The 26,035-nt window shown below is 34.0% G+C and overlaps 1 protein-coding gene across 1 annotated transcript in view; it reads right to left on the bottom strand.

Annotated features, from left to right (window-relative positions):
* The window catches only part of ATRNL1 (attractin like 1), a gene marked incomplete at both ends in the record, with an annotated part of 490,387 nt that overhangs the window by 294,223 nt on the left and 170,129 nt on the right, over positions 1 to 26,035 (bottom strand). Inside the window, one exon of the mRNA XM_084290483.1 lies at positions 14,297 to 14,349. Within this exon, the coding sequence (XP_084146609.1) occupies positions 14,297 to 14,349 (53 nt within the window). The remainder of the gene's footprint in view (positions 1 to 14,296; positions 14,350 to 26,035) is intronic.

The following is a 26,035-nucleotide window of genomic DNA, read 5'->3' as shown; positions in this document are numbered from 1 at the left end:
CTTTAAAGTTAGAGTTTGAACACTCCCCCACCTGCCATGACTGCAACATCACAGTCAGTCTACCCACATTTTCAATTTTGGGATCTCTCTATTCATGGTGATTCTAGAAGTTAGAGTATAACCTTTTAATTGTTCAAACTGTTTGCCTCTCTCCTGCTCTTCCAAAGTGACTGCTCTCTATTTTCACTGAGAGTTTGTTGAGAACAGTTCTATTTATATTCATCTTTGTCAGCAAAAATGTTGCTTTGGAAACCAAGTTCCATTATCAAATGCTATAAATCAAGTTCATTTGTGACCAAAATAAGTTCCACTTGTATTACATCAAAGTTAGGGGGGTTACCACCAGACCTATTTTCAGTCAGGATAATTGTTTTGAACTTTCAGAGCAGCTGTCTGATTCATTCCATCATCTGTATTGAACAGTCATCCACTGCCTCATTTTCATTGTTATATTAAAATATGTTGGTGTCCAACATTGCTTGTCCATTGTGACAAAACAAAAAGTCATTTACTGTGAAGTCTTCACTATGAAATAGCAAAATTTGCATTTTTTCTATACATAATGAGAGTGGCATGAGTTTTATAAACCTCTAGCAATTACTATTTATACGCCTCTTTCCATGTACAGAGATCGTGTGAGAATGAATTTCACAGAAGTTCAAAGTTTTAAAAAACATACAGCAACAACAAATCTGTGTTTCTTTTAATGCACTTTAAAAAGATGAACTAGGCTAAAACACTTACAAAAAGACATAGGAACTATTGTCATAACCAACAAATTGGGTAACTAAATATTATTTTAAACACAAATCATTTCTCCTACAATAGTTTTTGGAAAGGAATAGTAAGCTGTCAATTTTGATCCTAACAGAGGACCAGATACAGAAAAATCTGACCCGTGTTAAAATTTTATTCAATTAAATGTTGCTAATAGTCTAGGCTCACTCTACCTTAACTAAAACTTTCTGAAGACAATGGATGTTTTTCTAAAACAGATATTCTCAACAGGGAGGATCAGTAATCCTTGATTCTCTACTGACTCTAGAAAGACCTAGAAGGCTAATTAAGTCTGGACATAGGTTTTAAAATGTAATTGTTTTAGAAGTAATTATGTAGGTATGTAAATGTTATGGTAAGCAAGGGAAGACTTTTTACTGAGATCTAAAAGCTGAGGAACAGTTATAATTACCTTATTTCTTTAAGCATAGACTTTAAAGATGATTCAATTTTTTTTAAACCATAGACCACAGCCAGATCTCAATTTTTCCACAGATCCTTCACCAAAGTCTTAACTGAAAAGATTACAACAATTGATGGATGTTCTAGAAACAGCTGTAGACCCTTTACAAGTTCTACACAGCACCATGGTCAACAGAGTTTGGAAAAGCAATGAACTAGAGAACTATGAACAAGGTATTAGAAAAATAAGTAACAACAAAGAAAAGTAAGTGCATCAATTGACAGTTTTTACCAAAACAGATTTAGAGAAAAGTTCAGGATTTCTCTAATTATGGCATATTTTAAAGCTCATGCCACATGTATTATGTCAAGTCAAAAATATAAATATTACTTGATAGTAAGGACTGCTCTGCCCCATAAATGATATTTTGTGTTTGTCACAATGGGTAATCTTTTTTATATCTTAATTCTTGCAATATTCTTGGAGTGTTATAAAAATGGGAGAGAGCAAAGTACAAAAAGAAAACCAAGAAAATATATCTCATTAAAATATGGAAGACATTCCAACTTATTTCTATCTTAAATTTTCTTTGTGATCTAGATGCTTTGGATGCTTTAAAGCATTTGTATTAATGTTATAATTAATGTGAAAAAATACTTTGCAAAATATTTGCATAAATACTCTCTAACTTAATTCTATGTTTTCTTTAGATACATAGCTTACACATATTGAAAAGATCTCTGATTTGCTCTTCTGGCAACTGATATGGAACATCCATGGAAATACATAATTAAATTATTTTTTAAGTTCATTTTTTTATTGCCAAAGAAGGATGTTTCTCGTCAGTTATTTTAAATCTTGCTCTTAATATGTTCAGTGTATTATATAATCCCTATAAACAAGGTACTTCTTTTCCTTTTAGAAATAAAGAAAGGTACTTTTATTTTAAAATGAATCAATGCCCATAAAACTACTTTAGGCATGTCAAATATGCAAAAAATATTTAAAGAATTGTGCATGCTTTTGTAAATGTACATGCCCAAGTTTTCATACAATTTCAGTATATATTTTCATACAATCACTTCTAGTTGGATTATTAGCATAGATTTTATCCTGGCTCTTCAATAATTCAACACAGACCTCAGCAATTAAAAAGTAACCTCTGGTTGATCAGGCATTACAAGGAGACAGAACAAGTACTTTTCAAAACGGCTATAAATATACACAGATAAGTAGGTACACCTTTAATATCTCAACATTTTCAATTTTTTTTCTCCGTTTTTCTCATTATCTAGCTGAACTTTGCTTAAGAAGCCTTAAATCTACAGTCTCAAATGTCAGAACGTACTCCACATTGCTCAACTCTACATGATTTGTACAAAACACACAATGTAAATTGAAGTTGAGATGTTTCAACTTTGCTGATATTCTTTGCTGTTTCTCAAACAATTTTAACGTTTTAGTTCCGAAGACTAAAATCCCTTACAGTAAATGAATCCAGACCACTGTTAGCAAAACTAGTTTATACTGAACAGAAATGCACGTAGTATACCTCAGTGTCCAGCCTCCTGTATTTTAATGTCATGAATTGGAAGAAGTGTTTGTATTGTAAAAAATGCTATGCTAAAGCACTACATCTGCACAATGGACAGCCAAATATTTTTGCATTAGAACTTTGAAAAGAAGATGCAAGATAACACCTTTTCATTTAAAATAAGATCATGTATACTTAAAGTAAAATCTGCTGATTTAAATAATAAAGTTCTTACTGCTTTTGGCTCATGCAAGGAATTGAATGCCAATTCAGCAAAAAACATTGATGGAATATTAAAATTTCAATCATTTATAAATGAATTTACATAGCTCAATCATCCAATCTGCACACCCTTTAAAACACATAGGAAGAAATACCTCAACTCTTGTTAGAGACTACAGGCTAACAAGAAGAAATAAACCCAGATTCTTTTCCTCGCTCCATGCAAGTTTTGCTTGTAGGGCTGGCAATTAAGTACATAAAATAATAAAATATTTGCTTAAGCTAACCAAATGAAAATGATAGAAGGAGAAAAAATGGACCCTGAAATGCTGTTTTTTCTCAACCCCAAAGCAGCCTTCAGAGGAGATTTATTTGTCTCAGAGAGGGAACCTTGGCCACTGAGGCACGGCTCACCAACTCCTTTCTGAAATAACTTGCAATACTCAATTTCCACCTCAAACAACTGTCAGACATTAAAAGTAATACTGTATTTTCTTAGCGCTATTTTTTTTTTCTGTAAAACTGTAAAACAGGAACTGGCTACAGCTGTGTTTTCATTAATTTATGACCCTTTTGGCCAGGGAAAGAAAGTATTGCTAATCTAAATGAACCAATGGAATAAAACCTTTCTCATTTATTGTTTTGTCAGACGAGTAGCTTAATACAGAATGATTTCCATTTTTTTCAATGATATCAGACACTAACTTTTTAGGAACTGGATTACCATGCAAAAATGAACATCAAACTATAATGAATACTATGACAGACTGCTCTTGCTATTTGCAAACCACTGATCATGCATATCACTTACATGATCCTATCATGCTGAGCAATCCATTACAATGATCAGGATCAAACGATCAAAGTAACATATTTGCATGATGTAGTTTTACAACATCTTCCTCACATGAATTTTTTCTTTCCATTATTTATTCTACTGTTCATTTTAATAATGACTTCTCTTCACCTTATCTTTCATTAGCTGTTCCTAAGGCCTAATTCCTGAAGTTCTAACACTTCAAAATCTGTCTAGCCTTATTTTCATAAAACTTTATGTAAGTGGTATCCATTTCTACTCAAGACTAGAATTCTGAAATCATCACTTCATTGACAAAAATTAAGAAGTGTTATTTTTGGCCTTTTAAAATTTTTCTGTTCACATTTTTCACAGCTTGTTGTTTCTCCAAAATTATTCTAATGGCCACAATACTCATTACAAGGGGGTAATGCAGTAGAGCATATTCATTTACTCATAAAATTAAATACAAAAGGACAAATCAAATATATGAACATACTACTTTTCTACCAGTGTATCTTCATATGCCTTGACAGAGACATTTTTCAACTTTCCCTTAATGTCTTGTTTGCTATTGTATCTATTTTGCTAATGTGTATTGCTGCATTTTGACCTCATACAGTTTGCTCTCCCATTTTATGTCAGTATTACCATTTATATCAAGTGTCTAGTAAATTACATTTTGCTGTCAATGGGTTATATTTCTGGTACATATTTTGAAACAATATTTACAATTCAAGCTAAGAAAAAGTAACAATAAACTAATAACAAGGTCTCAAAGATTACTTTATAATATGCTGAAATTGAGCTGAGTTAGTCAGTCAAACTGAGAAAGTCAAACTTGACAATGTCCATATTTTAACATAATATAAATTTTCTTAACATTTATAAAATCCAAGGTTTTACCGTTGTCTTGAAGCAGAAGTGACCCTCTATTTACATGATCAGAGCCTTTTACCCATATACCCTTTAACGACTTCACACTACTAATTCTAAAGCAGAAAACATTACTGAATATTCTCTTTACTTTTACAAACAAATGTGTGCTAAGATTAGGTGGTTCAAGACTCAAGATATCTGAATAATATATCTAGTGATAAGAAGACAGTTTCATTAGGTGCTCAGCCTGTTATAATGAAAGACACTAAGCTATCCTGAACAGTTCATATTTGCCAGTGGTGAAAAACAGTCAGCTGGACAAGTTACCACATCTTTCAAAGAACTCCAAAAGGAACTAAAAGAAATTCTTCTACAAACCATAAACCCTTTTCCTGTTGAAGTCAGGTTTTGTTTTTGTTTTTCTTCCTATTTCGATTGCTTCAAGATTTTACTACAGATCTTACCTCAAAGTCCCTCTGATCAAGAATTCTCTTTTCCCTGGGAAGTCAGCACTGGAGGCAATTCAACTGTAAACCCATCACAAAGGTAAAAGGTTTTCCCTTCACTGATAGAAGGTAAACTAAAGGAACACTGATGGACCCTTTCCTATTCCATTTGCTTCCCAGGTTTGGAGACCTTCGGGGCCTCCCAGGTGTTTGAGCAGTGGCAATCCCCATCCTTGTGAACATCTTAGGAAAAACAAATACAAACACAGCACACTGTAAGGATTCAAAAATACGCATCCCTATGAATCCCAGGTCAATACAGAGACTATGTAAAACATTGTGTATATGCAGATCTTTGCATCAGTTTCCTTTTGATTCAAAAATCTGTTTAATTCATGGGCTAGAGTCTCTTACGATGAAAAGTATTTCTTCTGAATGAGTTCTCCAAGCCAGTCTCCCTCACAGATGTCCTACCAAGCTTTTCAAAATTTAGATTGTTATTAATAATAATGTTTCACACTATTACATATTAATTAATTGCAATAGTACTTATTATATTTACAAGATAATAAGATTAAAATATTATAGTACCCAACGGAACAAACAATTAGGTGATAAAGTCTAAATTGGAATTTTATTTGCATACCTTTCTGTTTATCTATTTTTCTTTTCTGCTTAGGACTCAGAAAGATAGCTTATCCAGGGTAATGGCCATCTTCTTTTGACTAAAGGTAGTCTAAACAAATAGTGTTTCAAAACAAGTAATCACTACAGTAAAATGATCCACTTTCTCAAAAGTCACATAAATAGTACATGCAAGGAGATGCCAGCTAGTAAATGCACTGTTGCATTAAAGCTATCAGAGAAAGAAAATAATCCTTATTTTAATAATAGTGTGATTTCTGACACAGATAAACAAATAAAATCCCCAACACATATATATATATTTATATATTTAACATATATATTTAAAAAAAAGATTCACCTATTCACAGTAAAGTCTGTAGATGACTGGTGACAAAACTGTTTCTTTAGCATGACAAAAAAGAAAAAAAAAAAAAAAAAAAAAAACAAGCCAACCTAGAATTTGGCAAATGAGTATGCAGAGCCTGGGGTGAGATCATGATACTTTATTAGGAGCTTAAGTATCTTGGTTTGGTTATTGGCTTAATTCCCTAGAAGGAAACAATTTTTGTGGTTATTCTAGCTCAGGGCAAAGACTCTTTATCTGTTGTGTTGCTCTTTATATGCTCTCAGTCAGTAGGTTTGTTGAGAGTAATCTTTTCTCAAATTACCCAGAAACATCTGAGTTGAAGGAAAATGTTCCATAAGAATCTTGAAATACTAAGATTTATTTTTAAATAGAACTTCTTAAGGACAATGATAGACATTATTGGTACTGTATTTATAAATAATAAAAATTGGCTCATTCTGTTTCAAAGTCAATCAGTGCTAGGTATAATCAGTGGAACTAGTTATTTTAAGTCAAGCATGACAGTTTTACAATAGCAATATGTAGCCAGTTTAAATTAATGTTGTTCTAAAAGGAAACGTGAATTCTACAAATCAGTAGTGAAGAATCTAACTGCTGGTAATATCAATTCAACTAAAACATACACATTTTCAGTAGCTAAAATTTATTGTTTCTGCCCTTCAAGTTTCAACATAATTTTTAAATACATGGAAAATCTCTGTTAACAGTTTTAATAAAAGTGCTACTTGCTATTTATCTTCTAAAATACTCTCCTTGGAATGTTCTTGAGTTTAATCATTTTCTATGTATAGCAAGTCTGCCATCTAGTGCTTTATGGCCATCTCTAGAAGATGTTTTATTTCAGGCTTTTTTTATTATTATTATAATTTTCAATAAAGGATATCATACTCTAAGTTCATGAATGCATGTACATGCATGTGCATATATACACATATACTGCTTAAAAATCCCATTTTGTCTTCTTGCTGACAGCTTGCATTACATGTTTCAACAGCTACTCAGGCCTATTTGTATCTCTAGCATAAAGCCATCTTATAATTGTGTTCATTGACTGTGAGAGCTACTCAAAAACTAAGAGCAACCAGAGCTAAGTGTCATTCCAGATCTATCACCCACCTAGAACAATTCTCTTCAGATGCTGCTTATGTCTGTGCTGTCAATCAACTCTTCTGTGAAGACAATGACCTAGTTTTCAACCCCTTCATTGTGCCAGATTATGGAAAAGCAGGTTGACCACATAGAAAATTTGGTATAGTATTTAAAAAGATTTTTTTCAACAGTTTTGTTTCCTCCCCTCCTTATTTTAAAATTACATTACAAATAACATAAATTTATAGCTGCTGTTGAAAATTGTCCTATATTAGAACTTTGATTATAGTCAGAAAAAAAAATAAAGAAAAAGAAGCATATTCAAATAGTAATGACTGAGCCTGAAATGTATATTGACAGCAAAAATAAGGATGTGTTATGCTACCCTTTTGGTGTGAGACATTATCACACTGAAGTTTCTAAAAAGTAATTAGAGGTAAAATGCTGCAATGAATTACTTTTAAAATCTGTTCTGTGTATCAAAGCATCTTTCTTGTTAGCAGTATTACAAAAAATAAACAAGCAAAAAGTCAGAAAGAAAAAATACAAACACCTCTAAAGGAATACCAGCACTTTTACTCCAAAGTCCAGATATCAAAAACTAATTAAGATTTGTCTTCGTTTTTTTTTTTTTATCAAGTGACATGAATTTTAAATGAATGGACATTTTGGATATGAGAAGACATATAAGGGATATAAGAAACAAGAGTTTGTTTTTGTTTCAGGTACCACTCACTTTGCATAACAATGTCACTTAAAAGATTCAAAATTAAAATTGTATTTCATAAAAGAGTACGAATAATGGTAAGGAACAGCACCTTTCTTTATTTTACCCTTTTTTAAGCTCTGAGGTATCAGCAGTAATGGGGCTACTGCAGCTCCAGGACTGCAATAGAATCCTTACAAGGTTCTACAGCCAGAAGCAAAATTCCCTTCTTCTTCCTCAACTCCCTGCACAGATACCAGATTTTATCTTAAGAGCTTTCTCTGAATACACACTTCATGCTTCCTCACCAATTTCAGATATGAAAGTATCATTCTTCATCTTGGTAAGTTGCTGGTATACCGAGAGAATTGCATATTGCTATCCTTTCTGTATGTACCTCAAGGAAGCAAGGAATAGTGTTATAAACTATAATTATTTTATTGCTGAGAGCATAGAATTGCACAGTAAAGCCTTAAATCTATTATTCAGATTGCTCCCCCCAAAATTGTTACAAAATATTTAGTAGCACACATATGATCATATTTTCCCACAGTGTACTTCAAGTAAAATATAACTAAAATGAAGTAGTAATAATTAAAGTATCCAAAGAATTTTTATAAAATATATTAGTATTGTTTTCTTGCTAGTTATTACATTGGATTTTTTAGTGATAAACATGTGAGAACTCCACAATGTTTTCTCTGGCTTCCCATTTATTCCCTTCACTTCCACTAGGCTGACAAGGAAAGCTCGGTGGTGCCAAGGCTCCGCAGTAGAACTGAACCTTAAGGCTCCTGCAGATGGGCTTACTACCTTCCTTTTTTATATGCTTCAACCCAGAATATTTGCAATGGTGGCTGATTTACTGTGTGAAGGCTTCCACAAATGGCATTTCATAAAACACAGAGCTGAGAGGAAGATTAGAAAGAGCTGTGGAGGAAAACACAATGAAGTTAGGTAAATAGTTGAAATTTTTACATTCTTTCAGACTCTTCTATGGATAGATATTACTGCTTGCTCTTTTTTCAAAGGCTTAAAACCCAACAAATCTCCAAAGACAAATATTCTGGTGAAGATGTGGGGGGGGAGGGGGGGGGGGAAGAAAAAAAAAAAAAGAAGAAAAAAAAGAGAGAGAGATCCATAAATGGGTTTTAATTTTACAGAAATCCGTGAATTATTTAACTCACTGCTTTTTTAAATTTTCTTCATAAGTGACCCATCCCCTCCTGACCTCTATTCATTACTGGATTCTCTTTCTCAAAGGTCATGTTCTAATCTCAAAAGCTAAAAACTGCTCTTCAGTGCAGTAGACATTATGGTATTACTCTGGATACATAATGCAGCTCTGAATGCAAAATGCAAGTTTCTACTGCTTTTTCTTTGAGTTTAGAGTTATAGAATCACAAAATATCTGCCTAGCCCAGAGATGAAACAACAGATTCATCAGAATTGTTAGGTTACTGTTATTTTACCGAAAGGCAACAACACTTGTATATTGCTGAATGTATGAGTTTCATACTCTATGAAGTGTCCTGCCCTGTAACCCACCACTGCTACCTGTTTCAAAAGAGCAACCCATCTGCAGAACCAAGTGGAGAAGCTACTAGTTCCCACTTTTCATTGCTGATAGTAGTAGCCTGAAGTTATTATATGTGTACATTTTTCAACTACTTTTTCTTGGCTGGCTACTCAAATGATCTTAGCTAGGAATTGTCAATGGCATATGCAACTCTTAGGAGCTCAGCTCCAGGAGTGTAGCACTGCCTGAACCACAAAAAATGCTTCTGCTCACAATCTTCCTGGGGAGAACTTTAGCAGAATGGACAAAAGGAAGAGAAGAATTGCTTCTGCACACCTAGTGGTAAGTAACATCTGGAAATTCTGACAACCATGCAGGCAAACAACCATGCCAGTGAATAATGCAATTTACACTCACAGTACTGATTTGTTGTAAGCTTTTATGCCTGTGCACAGGGTAGTATCAGAAACAGTTGTAGTTTTTGCTTCAAATGTATCATTGGCACTGTGACACTCCAACTAATGTACATATAAAAGACATTTTGGAAAGTTTTCAGCCATAGCAATATGGTTTTCTGAAAGAGGAGTATAATATCCTTTCAAAACTAGTGATTGTTAGCAAGCCTATAATCCACCGTCTATCTAACATATCATGAATTATGTAGTTAAACTCTCATTTTCTCTGGAGCACTGGTTTAATTATTTATCCATTTATGGATTTAAAGCATTGTGTCTGAATACAACCCAGGTCAAAATCATGAAAGTGGCATTCATCCCAGGAATTCTTCACAATCAGTCTAAAACCATCTGGTTTTGCTGCATGTTTCTTTGCACCCAGAAGCACTGGTTCTGACAGCAGCATATTTCTAATGCTGACATGCGAAGAACTAATCCACCAATTTGGATGCACACTTTGCTATCTAGGTGTCACTGTTATACATCACACTAGCTCAGATACCAAAGAACAACAACAACAACAAATACATATCCATCATGACAAAATATTATATTTATGGTTTGTGTACATGCATAAGTCAGCTGAACAACCATCTCTGGCCTCCACTCAGCATTCATTTATATGGATTGAATCAGCTTGTGATCATGCACAGAAAGATTGGCTTCTAATAGAAAGGCCTGGAGATACAGAGCCTCCCTCCTAGAAAAACAGAGGCACAATACAGAAGCAGACCTGTTCTCAGCCTACAAGAATACTCACAAAGGAAAACAGAACTGTGACTTTTAAATTCATGAAACTCTTTCTTTTGTATTTATATTCTCCTTTTTATTATTTATAAGAAATCCTTGATAAGGTTTTCTCTGATATTTCTAAACAATGGTATACCAAATATTCCTGGCCTGGGAAATCCTTCCTCTTATGAACTTCCTGAGCTGCAAATTGCAGGACGTAGAGATCACTATATGGTTGCCCATTCGCTATAGGAGTATAGCAAATAAAAGTATAGTGAATGTCCCCAGACATTCGTATTTGGCCACTACTGACAATGTGGTAATAGAATAGACATATAGCTACTCATACATTATATTATACATTCAGCACTTTTCTAATTCTTGTATCTATGGGTGAAGTTTGTTCTCGTCCTCATACTCTGAGCATTTGTCTTCTCTGCTGTGCTTTTTCAGTCATGCAGAGAAGTCATGAAGAATTAAATTAATTTTAATAGAAGCAATAGACTGCAATTTTCATACAGTCGGGATAAGCATTGAAGGTTCTGCCTGTTATGGATGTCCTACTCTACTTTCATTAAGTTTTGATAATTCAAACAAAGTAGGAAAACTACTTATGTCCAGTGTTGCCAAATTTTGAAATGCCATATTAGAATGAAATCTGATGTTTAATAAGCTGCTCCTGTCAGCCATAGGATTTGGTGACTTTGCTGCTCTGTTTATCTTTTTGTTTAGTATTTGTATTTAGACTAAGCCTCTACAGTGCTTCAACTTGCTATCTAAATCTCATTTCTACATAAATCTTGTTCTTTTTGATAATGCTAGATCTGTCTGTAAATTTTCCTTTGTTCTCATTGGTGCCCAGATAACTTCTACAATCTCAGCATTATCTATGTACAGCAGTAATATTTTGCTTGCTCTCCTACATCATTATTAGAAAGAAACAAATAAGAAAGGAATTAAAACAATCTGTGCTATCCAACTGGCTAACTATTAAGTTCAGACTTTACTTACTAAGTTAAACAGCCTACTGGCAGTAATACTAGATTAATACCAGTCACATTCCCCTTCCTAGGCTTGAAGACAGCAATGACAGGCAAGAGGGAAGAGAGAACTACACAAGAGCCAGGCAAAGTAGGCAGAGAGCAAGAGATGGAAGCAGCTGAATTATGTACAGGGCAGTAGGTATTCACAATATCACAAGTTGCTGGAAGTTTCTCTAAGGGAACAAGTGTTCTCAATCCTGCTTTTAAGAGAAACTGAGGTTATCCCATAACATACAAAAGTTAGCCGTACACTCAGGATTGAATTCTAAGGTTTGGACTCAGAAAAACATTCCAATTCAGGATAGCATTTTCACAAGTCAGTAAAGTAAAATTTAAGCACATAAAACATAGCCACTTTGAAGACTGTGAAACTTAAGCATGTGACTAAAAACTTTCCTGAAGATCCCAACCACTATAGCAAATTCTTAGCTGTATTCCTATTTCAGTACCATTCACTGATCTTGATACTAAAAGGTAGAAACAAATTTGTCTAGAAGTTTCATTTCTCATAAATTTATGCTGCTAATAAGATTACACTATTTTCTGTTAATTTGTTTTTCTTCAGTATTTTCCTTCCTCCTGAGCAACAAGTATTCCTATAATGTAGAAAATAATAATGTTCTTCACTTCAAGGAGAAGAAAAAGGGCAGTAGAGGTATTTAAATAGAAAATTCCTACGGAGAAGTGAAATAAGCTTAGAAAAATATCATCCAAATGAGTATCTTCTACAAAAGCAAAACATTTTCTTAGACAAATTACGGTCCATGGTAAAGTCATACCTTAAAATACTTCTACATATATGAAATCAAAGCATCACTTTATGACACATGTATTTAATACATGATTTAGCAGGTAACGTATGGTGCCAATCAGCAATTGTCACTGAAATCCTAGGTCAGTCAGTTATCCATAAATTAAAAAATTATTTCCCATTATGATGCATTAACCACTAAATGTAAGAAACTGAATTCCATTATTTTAAATTACTTCAGGCTCCTTCTTACCTCCAGATAAAATAACCCTGAAAAAAGTTTATACATTAAATTTTAAATAACTGAAAGTATTAGAAGATTTATCATTCCAGAACAACAGGATCTTAAAAATATTTTGAAATCTGACAGAAGAAAAATAATGGTAGTGAGCTAAAGGTGAAAGGCTATCTTGAATATAGTACAATTTGTCTCCGATATGATTTATAGACCCAACCTGCAACATGATAGCAAAAATAAGGTTTTTCTTGGAGGTGCCTGAGGTCTACAAATCTCATTACTGTCATTTCTTTTCCATCTCTTAAATTTAATAGCATTTATTTTTAAAAGACTAAACAAATGTTGATGCACACATCTAAAATAGTCTCAATAGCACTCTCTTCATTGTACAAACTGTTCAGGTGCTTATTACCCATCTTCAAATTTATACAATTTATAAAACAAATATCTAATCCCATAAATACTGAAATTTCTGTTTGAAGTAATAAAAATATATTATGGAGACAAACAACAAGTGGATTTACTTTTATTATTTTTATTATTATTATTATTATTAACAACATCTTCAAAACAGTTTTAGGAGAATTTTCAATTAGGTCTACTTTATGTAAACTGTCAATAATGAAGACACTACATTGGAAATAAAATATTTTAAAATGAAATTCCATTTAGAAGTGTTACACTTGAACTTGTCTGTGATTAAAAAAAGCAAAAATTTTAAATAACTGACAAGAGGAATGCATAAGGCCTAGGGATATGCCAACATCTGTAATAATGTATACTTCAATTTTGTTCTGTAAAACAGATCTGGTAGATGCAAACCATTTAACGTAGATAGAAGTAGTAGTTTAAAAAAAAAAATTATTAGGCAAATGATGCCTTAAAAAGATTCTAAAAGAAAACTTTCTAAAGGGATGCTACACATATATTCAGAGATAAATCTTTATGCAAAATCAGGTTGGAGGTAGAGATGGTGTTAAGAAATAATAGATAAATTGATCCAGTCGTCTAACATTCAGCCAGTATGTGCAAAAGTCACAAGAGATAAAACAGTGTTCTCCAGCAACACATATTTTTTTAATGATGATTAAAATACTTATTTAACATTGATATTGGCACAGCAAAATTGGTACAGCTCTCGAAGGGATTTCTGCACATGGGTAATAAGCATTCCCATCCCTTCAGGTCTTTCATTAAGACTATCAGAAATGTAATGCTTCAAAAGTTAATTTGCCTGAGGCATCTCTTCTACAACTAAAAGAACATGGAGACAACACACATGCTCTACCATTTTATGATACTCTGGAGAGCAGCTGTGCATCATGTCCCTGGGAGGCATACCAGCTAAGCCATTCACATTGTCCCCAGGAAATGCTCTGCTTTGCCTATTTGCATTTTCCCATCACAAATTCTGTCTTTTAAACAATGACACAATTATATGTTCATTTTGTTCATGTACAGAAATATAATGCTTGTTCACTGCTTCTAACCTAAGAGTAAAGATTCAACTTTCTGTATACTTTAATTTGCTTTCTCTTGGACAAAGTAATAACCAGAAAAGCCCAGTGGGACATTTTACTTTTCAAACTATCAACATGCCCTAACTTCAAAAAATCCCAAGAAAAATATTTATTTTTTTCAGAGGTAATGAAATTGTCACACAATGTGTAAACAGCATTTAAGCACTAAACATTAAAAATATAAGTACTCACAGTAACATGTTCCCCTAAGCGGATTTCCAAGATACCTATTTTCAGAGTCACAGCTGCAGGGGGAAAAAGACAAAACCAAACATTCCCATTAAACACAGCATCGTTTTAACACAAATGCAGCTAAAATATTTATTCCAAATATCATGACTTTGATTACTAGCAGTGCAAGCACAAGGAAATAAAGGTATTTGATATAGCACTTAATCAGGGTGTGCTACTTTCTGGAACCACCTCTCTCTCCTTTCAAAAGAAACCCGGAGTGACTTTGCTCTTGAATAAGGCATTGCAGTTATGCTTAAAATGGGTGCCTAGTGTAGGACTTAGCTCAGGTGGTATGTCTCCACTAATGAATAAAGGGGAGCCAGGCAGGGATGCTGAGCATGGGATCTCTAATTATCTGTACTGCCTCAGGGGATTGCTCATCCCCTGGCTGGTTTTGATCTTTCCACTGGCTTTCTCTGAGAAGACAGCTGAGTCAGAGATTGTTCACTTCAGAAGCTGTTCCCAAATACATCTCTTTCTAACATATGCAGTCCTGAAACACTACCAAAGCAGGCTTTGCACAATGACACCTTCTACACATGCTCATAATATTCCTTCAAAATACCCATAAGCATTAAATAATGACTATATTTTCACAGCACTACAGAGGACCTAGATGTGCTCCAAAGCTATGCAGACTGCTCTAGAGAGCCTAGGTCTAAGCTACGTGGCTGTAACTAGTCCATGGCAATTGTTTCTGAGGCCAGAAATTGCAGCTGGGTATGTAGCACCATAAGCGCAGAGGTGTCTCAGCTACTCAGCCTCTCTGAATTTCAGAGGCAGTTGCTTCTTGTCATTGACTAAGCACAGGGCACCAGGCGAAATTTAGGCACAGTGTACTGTGTCCAGGTTGGTGCTGCTGCAAAACATATACATAAAAAGAAATGGAAAAACATCTTTCTTATAAAGATACATGGCTGTATTCAGAGACACAGAATATCCTACAGAATATCATAGTGATCAAACTGAGTTACATAACATTTCACTAAAAACACCACATACGTTAATACAAAATGATTACCCTGCTCTTGGCTTTCTTGGTTATTTCACAGAAATCTCCAGCAAGATTATAATTTTCTATTAAATATACAGAATGGTTCATAAAACAAAGAGAAAACTTATCACTGCGTATTAAATTTCATAGAAATATTTTCCCACAGGAAATCTGGCTCAGTTAATAGCTTGGACTACTTTTTCATTACTTTGCTCTCTTAGAGAAACTCGAATTGCAAGGATATTTTTGTTGTTTTTTGTTATTTGTGAGTAATATTAAAAAACTTTCTCACTTAGATGTCATATCAGCTAACCAGTTGCAAACTGTAGAATAATATTTGCCTTTCTGTTGCTTTCTACAATAGTTTTCTAACTGGTGTTTGTTACCATACTAACAGTTTTTTTTTTAAAAAAGACCAAGAACCTCCTTGAATCTTTGTTACAATATCAAAAAGAAAATAATAAACAGAAAAAAAAATGCACTAAAAAATGAAACAGAACACATACAAAAAAAATCAGAAAAAAAGACAATGTTCTGGACTCTGTCCTTGCCCATTCCTATTCTCACATTGGTGAGAGAGAGAGGAGGTCTCCTTGCAGGGTAAGCTACACAGAAATTCACCACCATTATTTTGGCATAGAAAAAAACCTTTTCCCTAAACTCCAAGAAACCAAAAAGGCATAGGCTTTAATTGTAGGACAAAACTTGTGGTCTTGTTCACAAGAAACCTACATTCCTTTCTACAGAATTTGGAAAGAGGGGCTGATGCTGAAATCTCTCTTGCACGTACTTACAAAGGAGATGGTAGAACTATCTCAAGTAGTAGCATGGGGTCTGCCTGATGAACTTTTTTGAAAGATTACAAAATACTAAATTCTTTAAACAGACTAGCCTCGTAAAAATATTTGAATATTTGTCTGAAAGTATCATTAGATTGGCAATTTTGAAAGAAATAATTAAGGGAAAAAGATCTTTTTTAATGAGGATTTTAAAAGAATATATTTTTCTTTCATTGTATGCATGATTTTTCCATCTTACACAAAGAAGACAGTGTGTCATGTAACGAATTATAATGATATGACAGAGATTACTATAAAAGGAAGTTATTTATTTTTTACCCCTCCAAGTTGCTTCAAAGGCAGAAGTAGAATATTACAAGACAACAAGTATTCAGAATATGTATTGTTGTTTTGGTTGTTTGGTTGTTTTTTTACACCAGAATACCAAAAAAAAATCACATAAACAACTGTGCATTCAGAGTCTGAAAAAAGGGGGAAAAAAATCTTAGCTTGCTGCTTGCTGATCATATCACTACATAATGTATTACACGGAAGAACAGTATCCGACCACCTGTAGCAATATTCCATCATGGGACATTAACAACATGGACCAAAAAACAAACACTGCTATGAGCACTTGCTGACCACAACACTCCCTTGTTCTAACTTGTCCCAGGATCTGAAAGAAGCTTAATTTGCTCCCAGAATGGGACTTTTTTTTTTTTTTTTCCCCTTTTTCTTGAAAATATCTATAGAAAATAAAGCTATTTCCATACAGCTTCCCTTCACCACTCAGCAACCTTTCTAATAACATGACAAGCCCAAGGATTTCCAGCATCACACAATCTTTCTATTTACATTACAGAAAACAAAACAAAACAACCACCAGAGAATACAAAAAGTCCATGAAAATCAACCACAGGTTTCACTACTCAAACAAACACACAAAAGAATGCTTAATACGAGAATTGTTAAGTATGCAACATTTTTGCAATGTAAACATATATTCAAACAATCTAATGTAATGTAAATGTAAATCAATGTAAACAAATATTTAAACACCAATAATTATTAATTTCCTGTCAATTTTAGAAGTGACCTTCAAGAATCTTACGGGCAAAATGGCAAATGGCTAGCCAAGATGAAATGATAAAATAGGCATAAATAAAAAATGAATTACACCACAATGAAGTCTTTTGATATACTATCATATATATTGTACTTTCTGTATTGGGTGTGTTGCAAAAGTCACTGTACTTAAGGAGTTAGTGATCTCAGGCAAGCCATGCCTGGTCAACTGTCTTGTAGAGCCTGCACGTAAGCATGAGCAGGTGTACACAGTATGAGAGGCAGAAGGAACCTCTCCATGGGCAGGATCTGTGCAGCATGCCAAGGAAAATGCATCCAGAGATCATCCAATGCTACCTGAACCAGGAGTTCTCAGCATCTGAAGGGATGTAAATTTACTATTTGTATTCCCTCTTTTTCTATCTTATTAAAACATGTACTTTATTATGCTATTTGTTGTCTCTCCTTTTTGAAATACAGGGAAAAGAAAAAAAAAATACTTGCATCACCTCTCTTACACTCTCCCTCTGTCCCCTCGTGCAAAACACGTTCATTATATATATTAGCAGTAGTGTGAGGTGAAGTTCTTGCTAATTAAGGAAGTCAGCTTTAATTCAAATGAGTACTATTCAAAAGGTACTATGAAAACACTTAGTTTTCACTACAGTAAAAAGATGAAACTAATAGATTTAGGAATACATTTAAAATCATTCATGTGAGTATATACAGTAGGTTTTGACTAAATTTAGCTTTGTCTTTAAGTCCTACCCTGCTTCATTAAGCACATGCATTGCTCTGCATTAGTCACTAATTACGGTTCCAATTACAACATTTTCTATTTGCTGATTTTTTTCTTTATAAGCTTCCTTCATTGTAGAAATTTTTGTACATTTTCCAATAGATAGTTACAGATTTGACTGTATCTGAAGCATAATATATGCCTCATATCTGTGAACTGGGAGTTATGCTGGCTGTTTTATGTGCCATAGGGCTATGGTCATTTGCTTTAAGTGGTAATAATGAATGAGCAGTTCCACTCTAGCACGCCTCCAGAGACACAAGCTCCCATTTACAAGGACAAATGGAGGAAGGCTCCTACCAGGTTAGATACAAGTTCTGTGGTTTGTTCCAGTATGAAGGTATTCATTGAGCTCACTGACCTTCTCATGGCCTGCCATAAACACTTACCCTCCAACCTCTCCCTCAATTATCCTTTCAAAACTGGACCCCTTTCTTCTCCACTCCCAGTACTTCCTGGGAGTTTGAAACAGAAATCAACATTAAATTGGTAATGTATTGGCAAAGTTAACTGTTTATGCATTTGTTCATAACTTTTTGATATTCTTTTCAAATACCATAAATGTCTCCAAGAACATGTGTACATTAAAACTCACAGATTTTAATTTATGTTAACGGATGAAAGGTTTTTTTGTAAGAATACATTTACAAATGATCCTGCGTTCAAGCTTAGTAATGTGTTTGATTTTGCACACTATATCAACATTTTTTAAGAAAGCTAAATAAATTGCAAATATATAACGTCTATTTTTATTGTGCTTACTGGTATCTCCCTTAATCAAGTGCTTTACAGTACCTTACGTACTAGATAAATAATATGTTATATTGGTAGATGTGATCTACCAATAGATCACACCAACCTAGATGTGATCTAGACTGAAGATGTGATCATCTGGAAACCTTCTTATAACAATTAGAACAATTCATTTAATCTTTGATCATGAAAGTAGGATTTTCTGCAGTTCTGCTGCCCCAACTAATTGCTAAACCTTTCCTTTCAATTCAAAATGAAGCAAAAAGGAAAGGGGGAATGGAAGGAGCAACCTGAGTACTGCAGTCTCTAGCTGCATTTGTTTGTAAAGCAAACTGTCAGGGAAGACAAAAATGTGTCAGATGGGCCTACTGGGTTTGCTGGATCCTGTTTTGGCCTAGATATAGGCAACTCTACTATGACAACCCATAACTCATAACTCAGTGAAAATTGACACAGAATTCTACAGAATCCCGGGAAGAGCCATCATATTTCTGACCTTCAGTCGTAGACAGGTCTTGGACTGATTTTTCCTGGGTTCTCAGCACTGCAACTGGAACAAGTTGCTGAAAAATAAAGACTAATGGTCCTAGCAAGCTCTTCCAGGGCCCTGACCAGTGGCTCCAGCTTTCAGAGGGCCACAATGTCCTCTAGGACTACTGTTCATCATCTGCTCTAGTGTTCTGCCATGTTCTAGCTTTTATTTCTCTTTCTGCCACCTGTCTAGCCACTGGTCTTGTTCCTACTGTCCTGCATGCAGGAGTCCTGTTTCTGATGTACTTGTCCCAGCTCCTGATGTTGAGAACAATCTGTTTTTATTCTATATTCCCAACACCACAATGGTATAACACTGTGAAATATATTTATTTATTTATTTATTGTATAGTGAAATACTATTCAACATAACAATTTGGTTACTTGGCACACCTCATAACCAAAAGTTCTGCACCGTTTGTAAAACTGAACGTAGATTACTCTAACCACATACTTTGACATATGGCATCATAGCCAGACTATGAAACATTACAACATACTACTACATATTACTGTACTTAAATCACATACTTAAAGCCACTAGCTGTCATTGACTGTACTTCATAGCACTTTGGTAGCAATGCCATAGAAACTAGCTATTTTCAGCTCAGGATTGGTGATCCCTGAATGAAAGCACCAACAACAGCAGATACTGGTCTTGGGATATTAACCAGTCCAGAACAGTGAGCGAATGATACTTGCAGTCCTGATTCACATTTTTACAAGAGAACAAAATTCCCAGATCTTGAGATAGGCCTGCTTGGTTTCAATAGTTTTTATACAAAACCACCAAGGAATAGCCACATCTTCCAACCGTGAAACTTCCTAGGTCTGCAACGGTTAGACTTGGTCAGTGAATGTGAGTGATCCAACAGCCAGCAGAGCTTTGCTACACCAGAAAACCACCTGTTTCATGTATTAGAAGTTCAAATACATTTACAAGATTCAGAAGCAGTGTTATTCTTCCACTAAAGTGTTCAGATTTGAATATAATCATTGAATTTTGATGATGTATTTACTGAAAAAGGTACGTCAAATTAATATGTGCTTTGTCATTTTCAGAGAACAGGCTTGTTTAATCAACATTACTGTATTTTTATCCTATCTTTAATTTGCTGTAGTGAAACACACAAATTAATAATCTATAAAAGGGATATATTTGCATTTATGGGGACTTAACCTTAAGTATAGTCCTTGCCTGTATTGACATTGCACTATGTTGTCCAAATGTTTTTCATTAATACAGAAGCATGTGAATAGTTCCCTCAATTTTTTGATTACAATAAAATATCTTTGGTTCTAATGCAAAAATTGGACACTTTCACTACTCTCAGTGCCAAAATCCTTCCAGTCATAAGCAACCTTTGTGCTTTAGATATAAAGAACTATCTATCTACCTCTTATGATAATGATAACCTAAAAGGGTAAAAGGTAAGAGGATTTATGTTTCCAGTTAGGATTTTTTAATAATATGGGAAAAAGATTTATTTGTTTCTTCTTGCAAGTGCATATAATGATGTCTTGAAACAATGTTTTTTTCTATAGATTAATTTGTCTCTTCTTCATATAAATCATGAAAAAAAGGCCTAGGCCAGTAATATATATATTTAATCTAGGCTGATCTCACCAGGAGAAAAAAAATATATATATTCTAGCTTCATAAGCAGATTTTCCACTTCCAAATTTCCTTCATTGTACTCAAATCCATTTTCTCTGGAAGATCAAAAATAAATAGTGTCACAAGGTTTTTGTATATTTCTTGAAGTAATAATATTTCAATCATAAAAAGCATTGCACTACAGGAGAAAACAAACTTTAAAACAGGTGATAAACTTATCATATAAGAATTAATTAAATGTAATTAACATAATTAAGTGCTTTGTTTATGAGATCAAATATTATTTACTAACAAATTCTAGATTGTATTTACATCTCTTCCCCTGTACAGGGATTATGTGAACTACAGTCATCATTTAGAACTACCTGGATGAAATATAATAGTTTAGTTAACCTTTATGAATTAGAAACAAAATGGATGTCACAAGGCCAGTGATTTGTTACTACTTACTCTGAACCAGAAAACCTCATGTCCATGGCCTTATCTTATGCTACTGGCACTCTTCTCTAAAAATGTCCACGTGGCAGCAATGCACAAAAACTTTTATGTATGTAAAAGGATGAATTTGGAAGAGCAGACCTCCCTATCAGAAAATGTTCTTTCAAAGTAGAGAACAAGAGAACTTGTACATTTCTTCTTCTGCATTTTAAAGGAGTTAAGAGAAAATTCTCATCCTAAAATGTTTTTTTTTTTTTTTCTAAAACACCTCTCACAAATGCACATTTGAATAATTACTAAAGGGAAAGAAAGCTAAGGAAAAGAAAAGATTTTTGAAACAAGACATGAGAAGAGGCTCTTGCAAGGTTTTCCATCTTCAGATGTCAGCAAATTTGAACTATTAAAACTATGCAATTCTATAGCATTACCTATTAAAACTACTCTCCCCTGCAATGACTGATCTCAGAGACTATGCTTGCAACTACTCAATGGGTGAAAGTCTTTTGATTTCCCATGGCTTTTTGATACCATGGCTTTTTAGTCTGTCCCAAACCCACTTTGCACTACAGGAATATCTATATTCCCTTGTATTTGAAGAAACAGGTATAGGAACAGATTGTTTGATTACATAGAAATGGTCACACAGGACAAGGGAAAAGGCTGAGGTACTGAATGCCTTCTTCATTCAGTAGATTGCTTTAAAGATTTTTGATTTCTTTTGGGTAATAAAAAAATATGTACTTGATGATGCTTTATATACACTATAATCTCTAGAAGACATCTAGAGATGCAAGTTACTTTCTCTATTTCCACTTCATATAAGGTAACTTTGAACATTTTCTTGTCATGTAAGCCTACAATTTATCTCAATATGGCAATTAATACTTTTCAAAAACTGCCCAAGACAATAATGATGATTAAGAAGTAAAGAGCATTGCCAGTTTCAAGTGGAGAGTGGCTGCTCATGCATGCCCAAATGCTTTTTATATAAGGAATTGGTTCAATGATCCTTGTGTGCCCCTTCCAACTTGAAATATTCTATGATTCTATACTATATCAAATTTTAGAAAATGGTGATGTTATCCAAGTTATTTCTCTACCTGTAACAACAATTTATGTGTATTATACAGTGCAACTAGGAAGCTATCATTCTTCCTGTTAGGAGGCCAAAACTCGGTTTGTTACATGATGTTTTCAAATCATACTTTCAGTGTTCCTAGGTGACTATGGAGTTTCTGATTTATTATTCAATTCAAGTTATTCCATAAGTATGTTCATAATTAATTATACTTAACTTATCATACTTGTTTCCTTCTTGTATCTCCTCCTTGAACAAAATCGAATTATGAGACATCAGAAACATTGTGAGTGATCCACATAAGGATGATCATTTAAAACCAAGTATGGCAGTTTCCAAACTCCTAGCTGCTTCTTGTTCTTCTAGCCTTTAAAACCACACATTGTTGTCCTTCGGACTATTTCAATATCTATAAGTGCATCCCACATGTTGTTTTGACAAATTATTTTCCTGCCTAATATTAATCTTATTGACACTTTTCCTTTACTCCCCCACTCCATACATGGTAAAGTCCATGAAATTCATGTCTTATGCCTACTATTGTTCTACCATAACTACGTCTGTCTTCCTTCCAAGTCCTTTTTAATATCTAAGATATCAACCCCATCTGCCCTGCACCATCTTTTATTTGACTTTATTAAAAAAAAGATACCAATCCAAGAGATACAGAAACATCTATTAAGAATAGAACACACAGAAGAGTATTGGTGGTTGGAGAAAGTATGAAGATCAAAACACATGTTCACTTTTCTCCGGCCCCCTTCCTATGAAGAGCCCTGATCTCCATTAGCCCATTATAGTCCAGAATCTTGTAAATTTCCTGGTGCAGAGATGACACTGATACTCCTTTATGAAGTGCCAAATAAGCGGAAATAAATGTTATTGTCTATGTTGCAACAAAAACAGTATATCTTCCAATACTTCCAGTCTTGTTTATCTCTACTAAAAAATGCTATCTTCCCTTTAAGAAGAAAAGTTAAAATAAATAGCTGTAAAAAGGAAAGAACTGTTGACTAAAAATCATATTATAGACTCATGGCAGGTTACTGCAAAGTATTTTATAACAGGAATCCTTGTTTGTCAGTCTTGAACATAGTTCAAATCTGTTTGTTTTTTTGATGGGCAGGCTGCAGAGAACTACCATGAACAGCAATGCTTTCTCCTGCACAAGTACAGTGAAGAACAAAGTCTTTGGATCTGTAAGTAATCCAAATTACTTTCCAAATGGCAATTCACATAATAAAGCAATTTTCAAAACAATTGGGCACAAAATCTCACCCTAAACAATGACAGAATGAGAAGGAAAGAAAAGCGTTAGCTACAACAAGAGCTCTGGTGACTAACTTGCAATGGATGAGAAAATTCTTGCACCCTAGCTGGGAGTAAGTGAGAAGATAAAGAGACTTCTCACAGAGCAATTTTATCCTCCTAGGCTGCATCTCAAAGATTCAGTCCCTCCACAAAGAGGCTATAGGAGAGCAGCTGAGAGGCTATAGGAGAGCAGCTGTGGTTGGATTTATGACTAGGAAGTCATCTCCCATGTTTTGCAAACACCACAATAGATGTTTAAGAAAAATGGCTATTCTATGGCTAGAATTACCTGAGATGTGTATATTTCAGTGGGAACGATCAGGTATTGTACAGAAAATAAGGTGCTTTCTTTACTTCCTGTTTGTCACAAATTTCCTGTCCAAATATTTTTATAATTAACATGCTTCAAAGTATTCCAAAACTTTGTACCTTTCTAATGGCTGTTGACAAATAAAATCTGCCTACTTAAACTGCCATAATACAGTCCTAAGCCAACAGCCTGGACAGCTGAAACATGTAACTTCCATAGGGCCAGGCTAAACAAAACACTTCCACAGATGAAAAATTTGATAGCTGTTTATGATTTATTATGTTCTAAATAAATACCTTAGTAAAAATACCACTCTTATGATCTAAGATTAACTAGTTATATGACCAACCACTTGCCTCTGTACAATAGGAAATTAAAAAGGGGGGCAGGGAGGGAGAACTGCTCTAACAAAATGCTTTAGTGCATCCCTGGAACTGATGAATGCGGTAGATTAAAGGGGGGGAAAAATCAGGATTACAGAGTACTGAAATTTACTCAAACAGGGACCTTTTCTTGACGTCAGAGGCAAATAAATACAACCCAAGAGGCATCCAAAAATCCTGTTTGGTAATCCAAACATACAGTAGAGTTGGGATATTACTGATGCAGAGATTGTGTGGGAACAGTTAAGGCCTAATCCCTTCACAAATCTCTATTTCACCAGCCTTGAGCATTTCTATTTTCTATCCATCATTTTCTGACTGTCTATTGGGTTTGCTTCTTAACTCAAGCCTGCATAGGATAATAGGCTACAATTACATTAACCGCCTTTCATCTCAGTTTGAATTAAATTTGTTCTGCATGCCAGCATGAAAATTCGTCCCAAGTCATTTTGCTTAAGTCAAAGAATAATAAACTGCCTCAGTCCAATAATATGGCCAATGGTTTTAATATTATGAAATATTCAGATTTTTTTTTCCCTGAGAGATAAGCTCAAAATCAGTACCTAGGAAAAAAAAAGTTTCAGTTACAATATTTGCCAGAAATAGCCAAACATATATATTCTTCCTGTTTTCAGTTCATTTCCAGTTTATACAAAAGTAATCATAGAATCATTAAAGTTGGAAAAGACCTCTCAGATTATCTAGTCTAACCTTTAATGTTATTATTTGCAATATTACACACAAATCAGAAATGCAAAATATTTGAACATCACTTGAAACAATTCTGATGACTGAAATGGTCTATCACGTCAGAGAAACAAAGTATTTATCACATTTTCCATAAATAGAAGAGAAAAATAACCTGATAGAGCAGTGGAGAAATATACTCTGAGGGGGATGCTGTTTTGGCAAGATCAGACTGGAAAAATTCCAGAGAATACACTCTATGATTATTTAATGTTTGCAGAGCATTCTGATGTATTATAGCAAACATTTCAACGTTGGATCAAATTTTAAAATTCTCAAGTCACCATCATGAGACAAGCTTAAAAAGGCATCTTCTGTACTACAATTTTAACCCTTCCATCTTCTTTCTCTCACTCTCGCCCCATCCTCTCCTGGATATTTTTAAAGGAAATGTAAACAAAAACACTCTTATTACAGAATTTTACTTCAAAAGTGGCCTTGGAGAAGCTCCTAAAAAACAAATCATTTTGAAAATGGCAGAATATTTTGTAAGCCATCTTGGATTCACTACTTGAAATAATCTTCTGATGAAGAGTATACTACTAAGAAGAACAAGCACACACAGAAGACAAAATGTCAAATTCACATAAAATATTCATAAGAAATATACAAAAAAAATGTAATGAAATATTTCATTTTAAAAACAAAAAGTGCTATTGTTCCCAATCTCCATGGTTTCTATGACATTTTGAAAAACTATTTTCCTCCAAACAGGAAACTTTTTTCCACTCAAGTTGTTAAGTAAGAGGTACGGTCCATTAAAAAAAGAAATGTTCTACAGACATAGTAGAAGGAAATTTAGATAATAAGTCTTGGATTCTGGAAAGTGTAATTTTGTATTACATTATGGAATTTTCGTGACTTCTAGCTATGACTCGGATTTACAGA

Source organism: Netta rufina (assembly GCF_964035555.1).
Source record: "Netta rufina genome assembly, chromosome: 7".
Classification (NCBI taxonomy): domain Eukaryota; kingdom Metazoa; phylum Chordata; class Aves; order Anseriformes; family Anatidae; genus Netta; species Netta rufina.
This window is presented reverse-complemented; position numbering and strand designations above follow the sequence as displayed.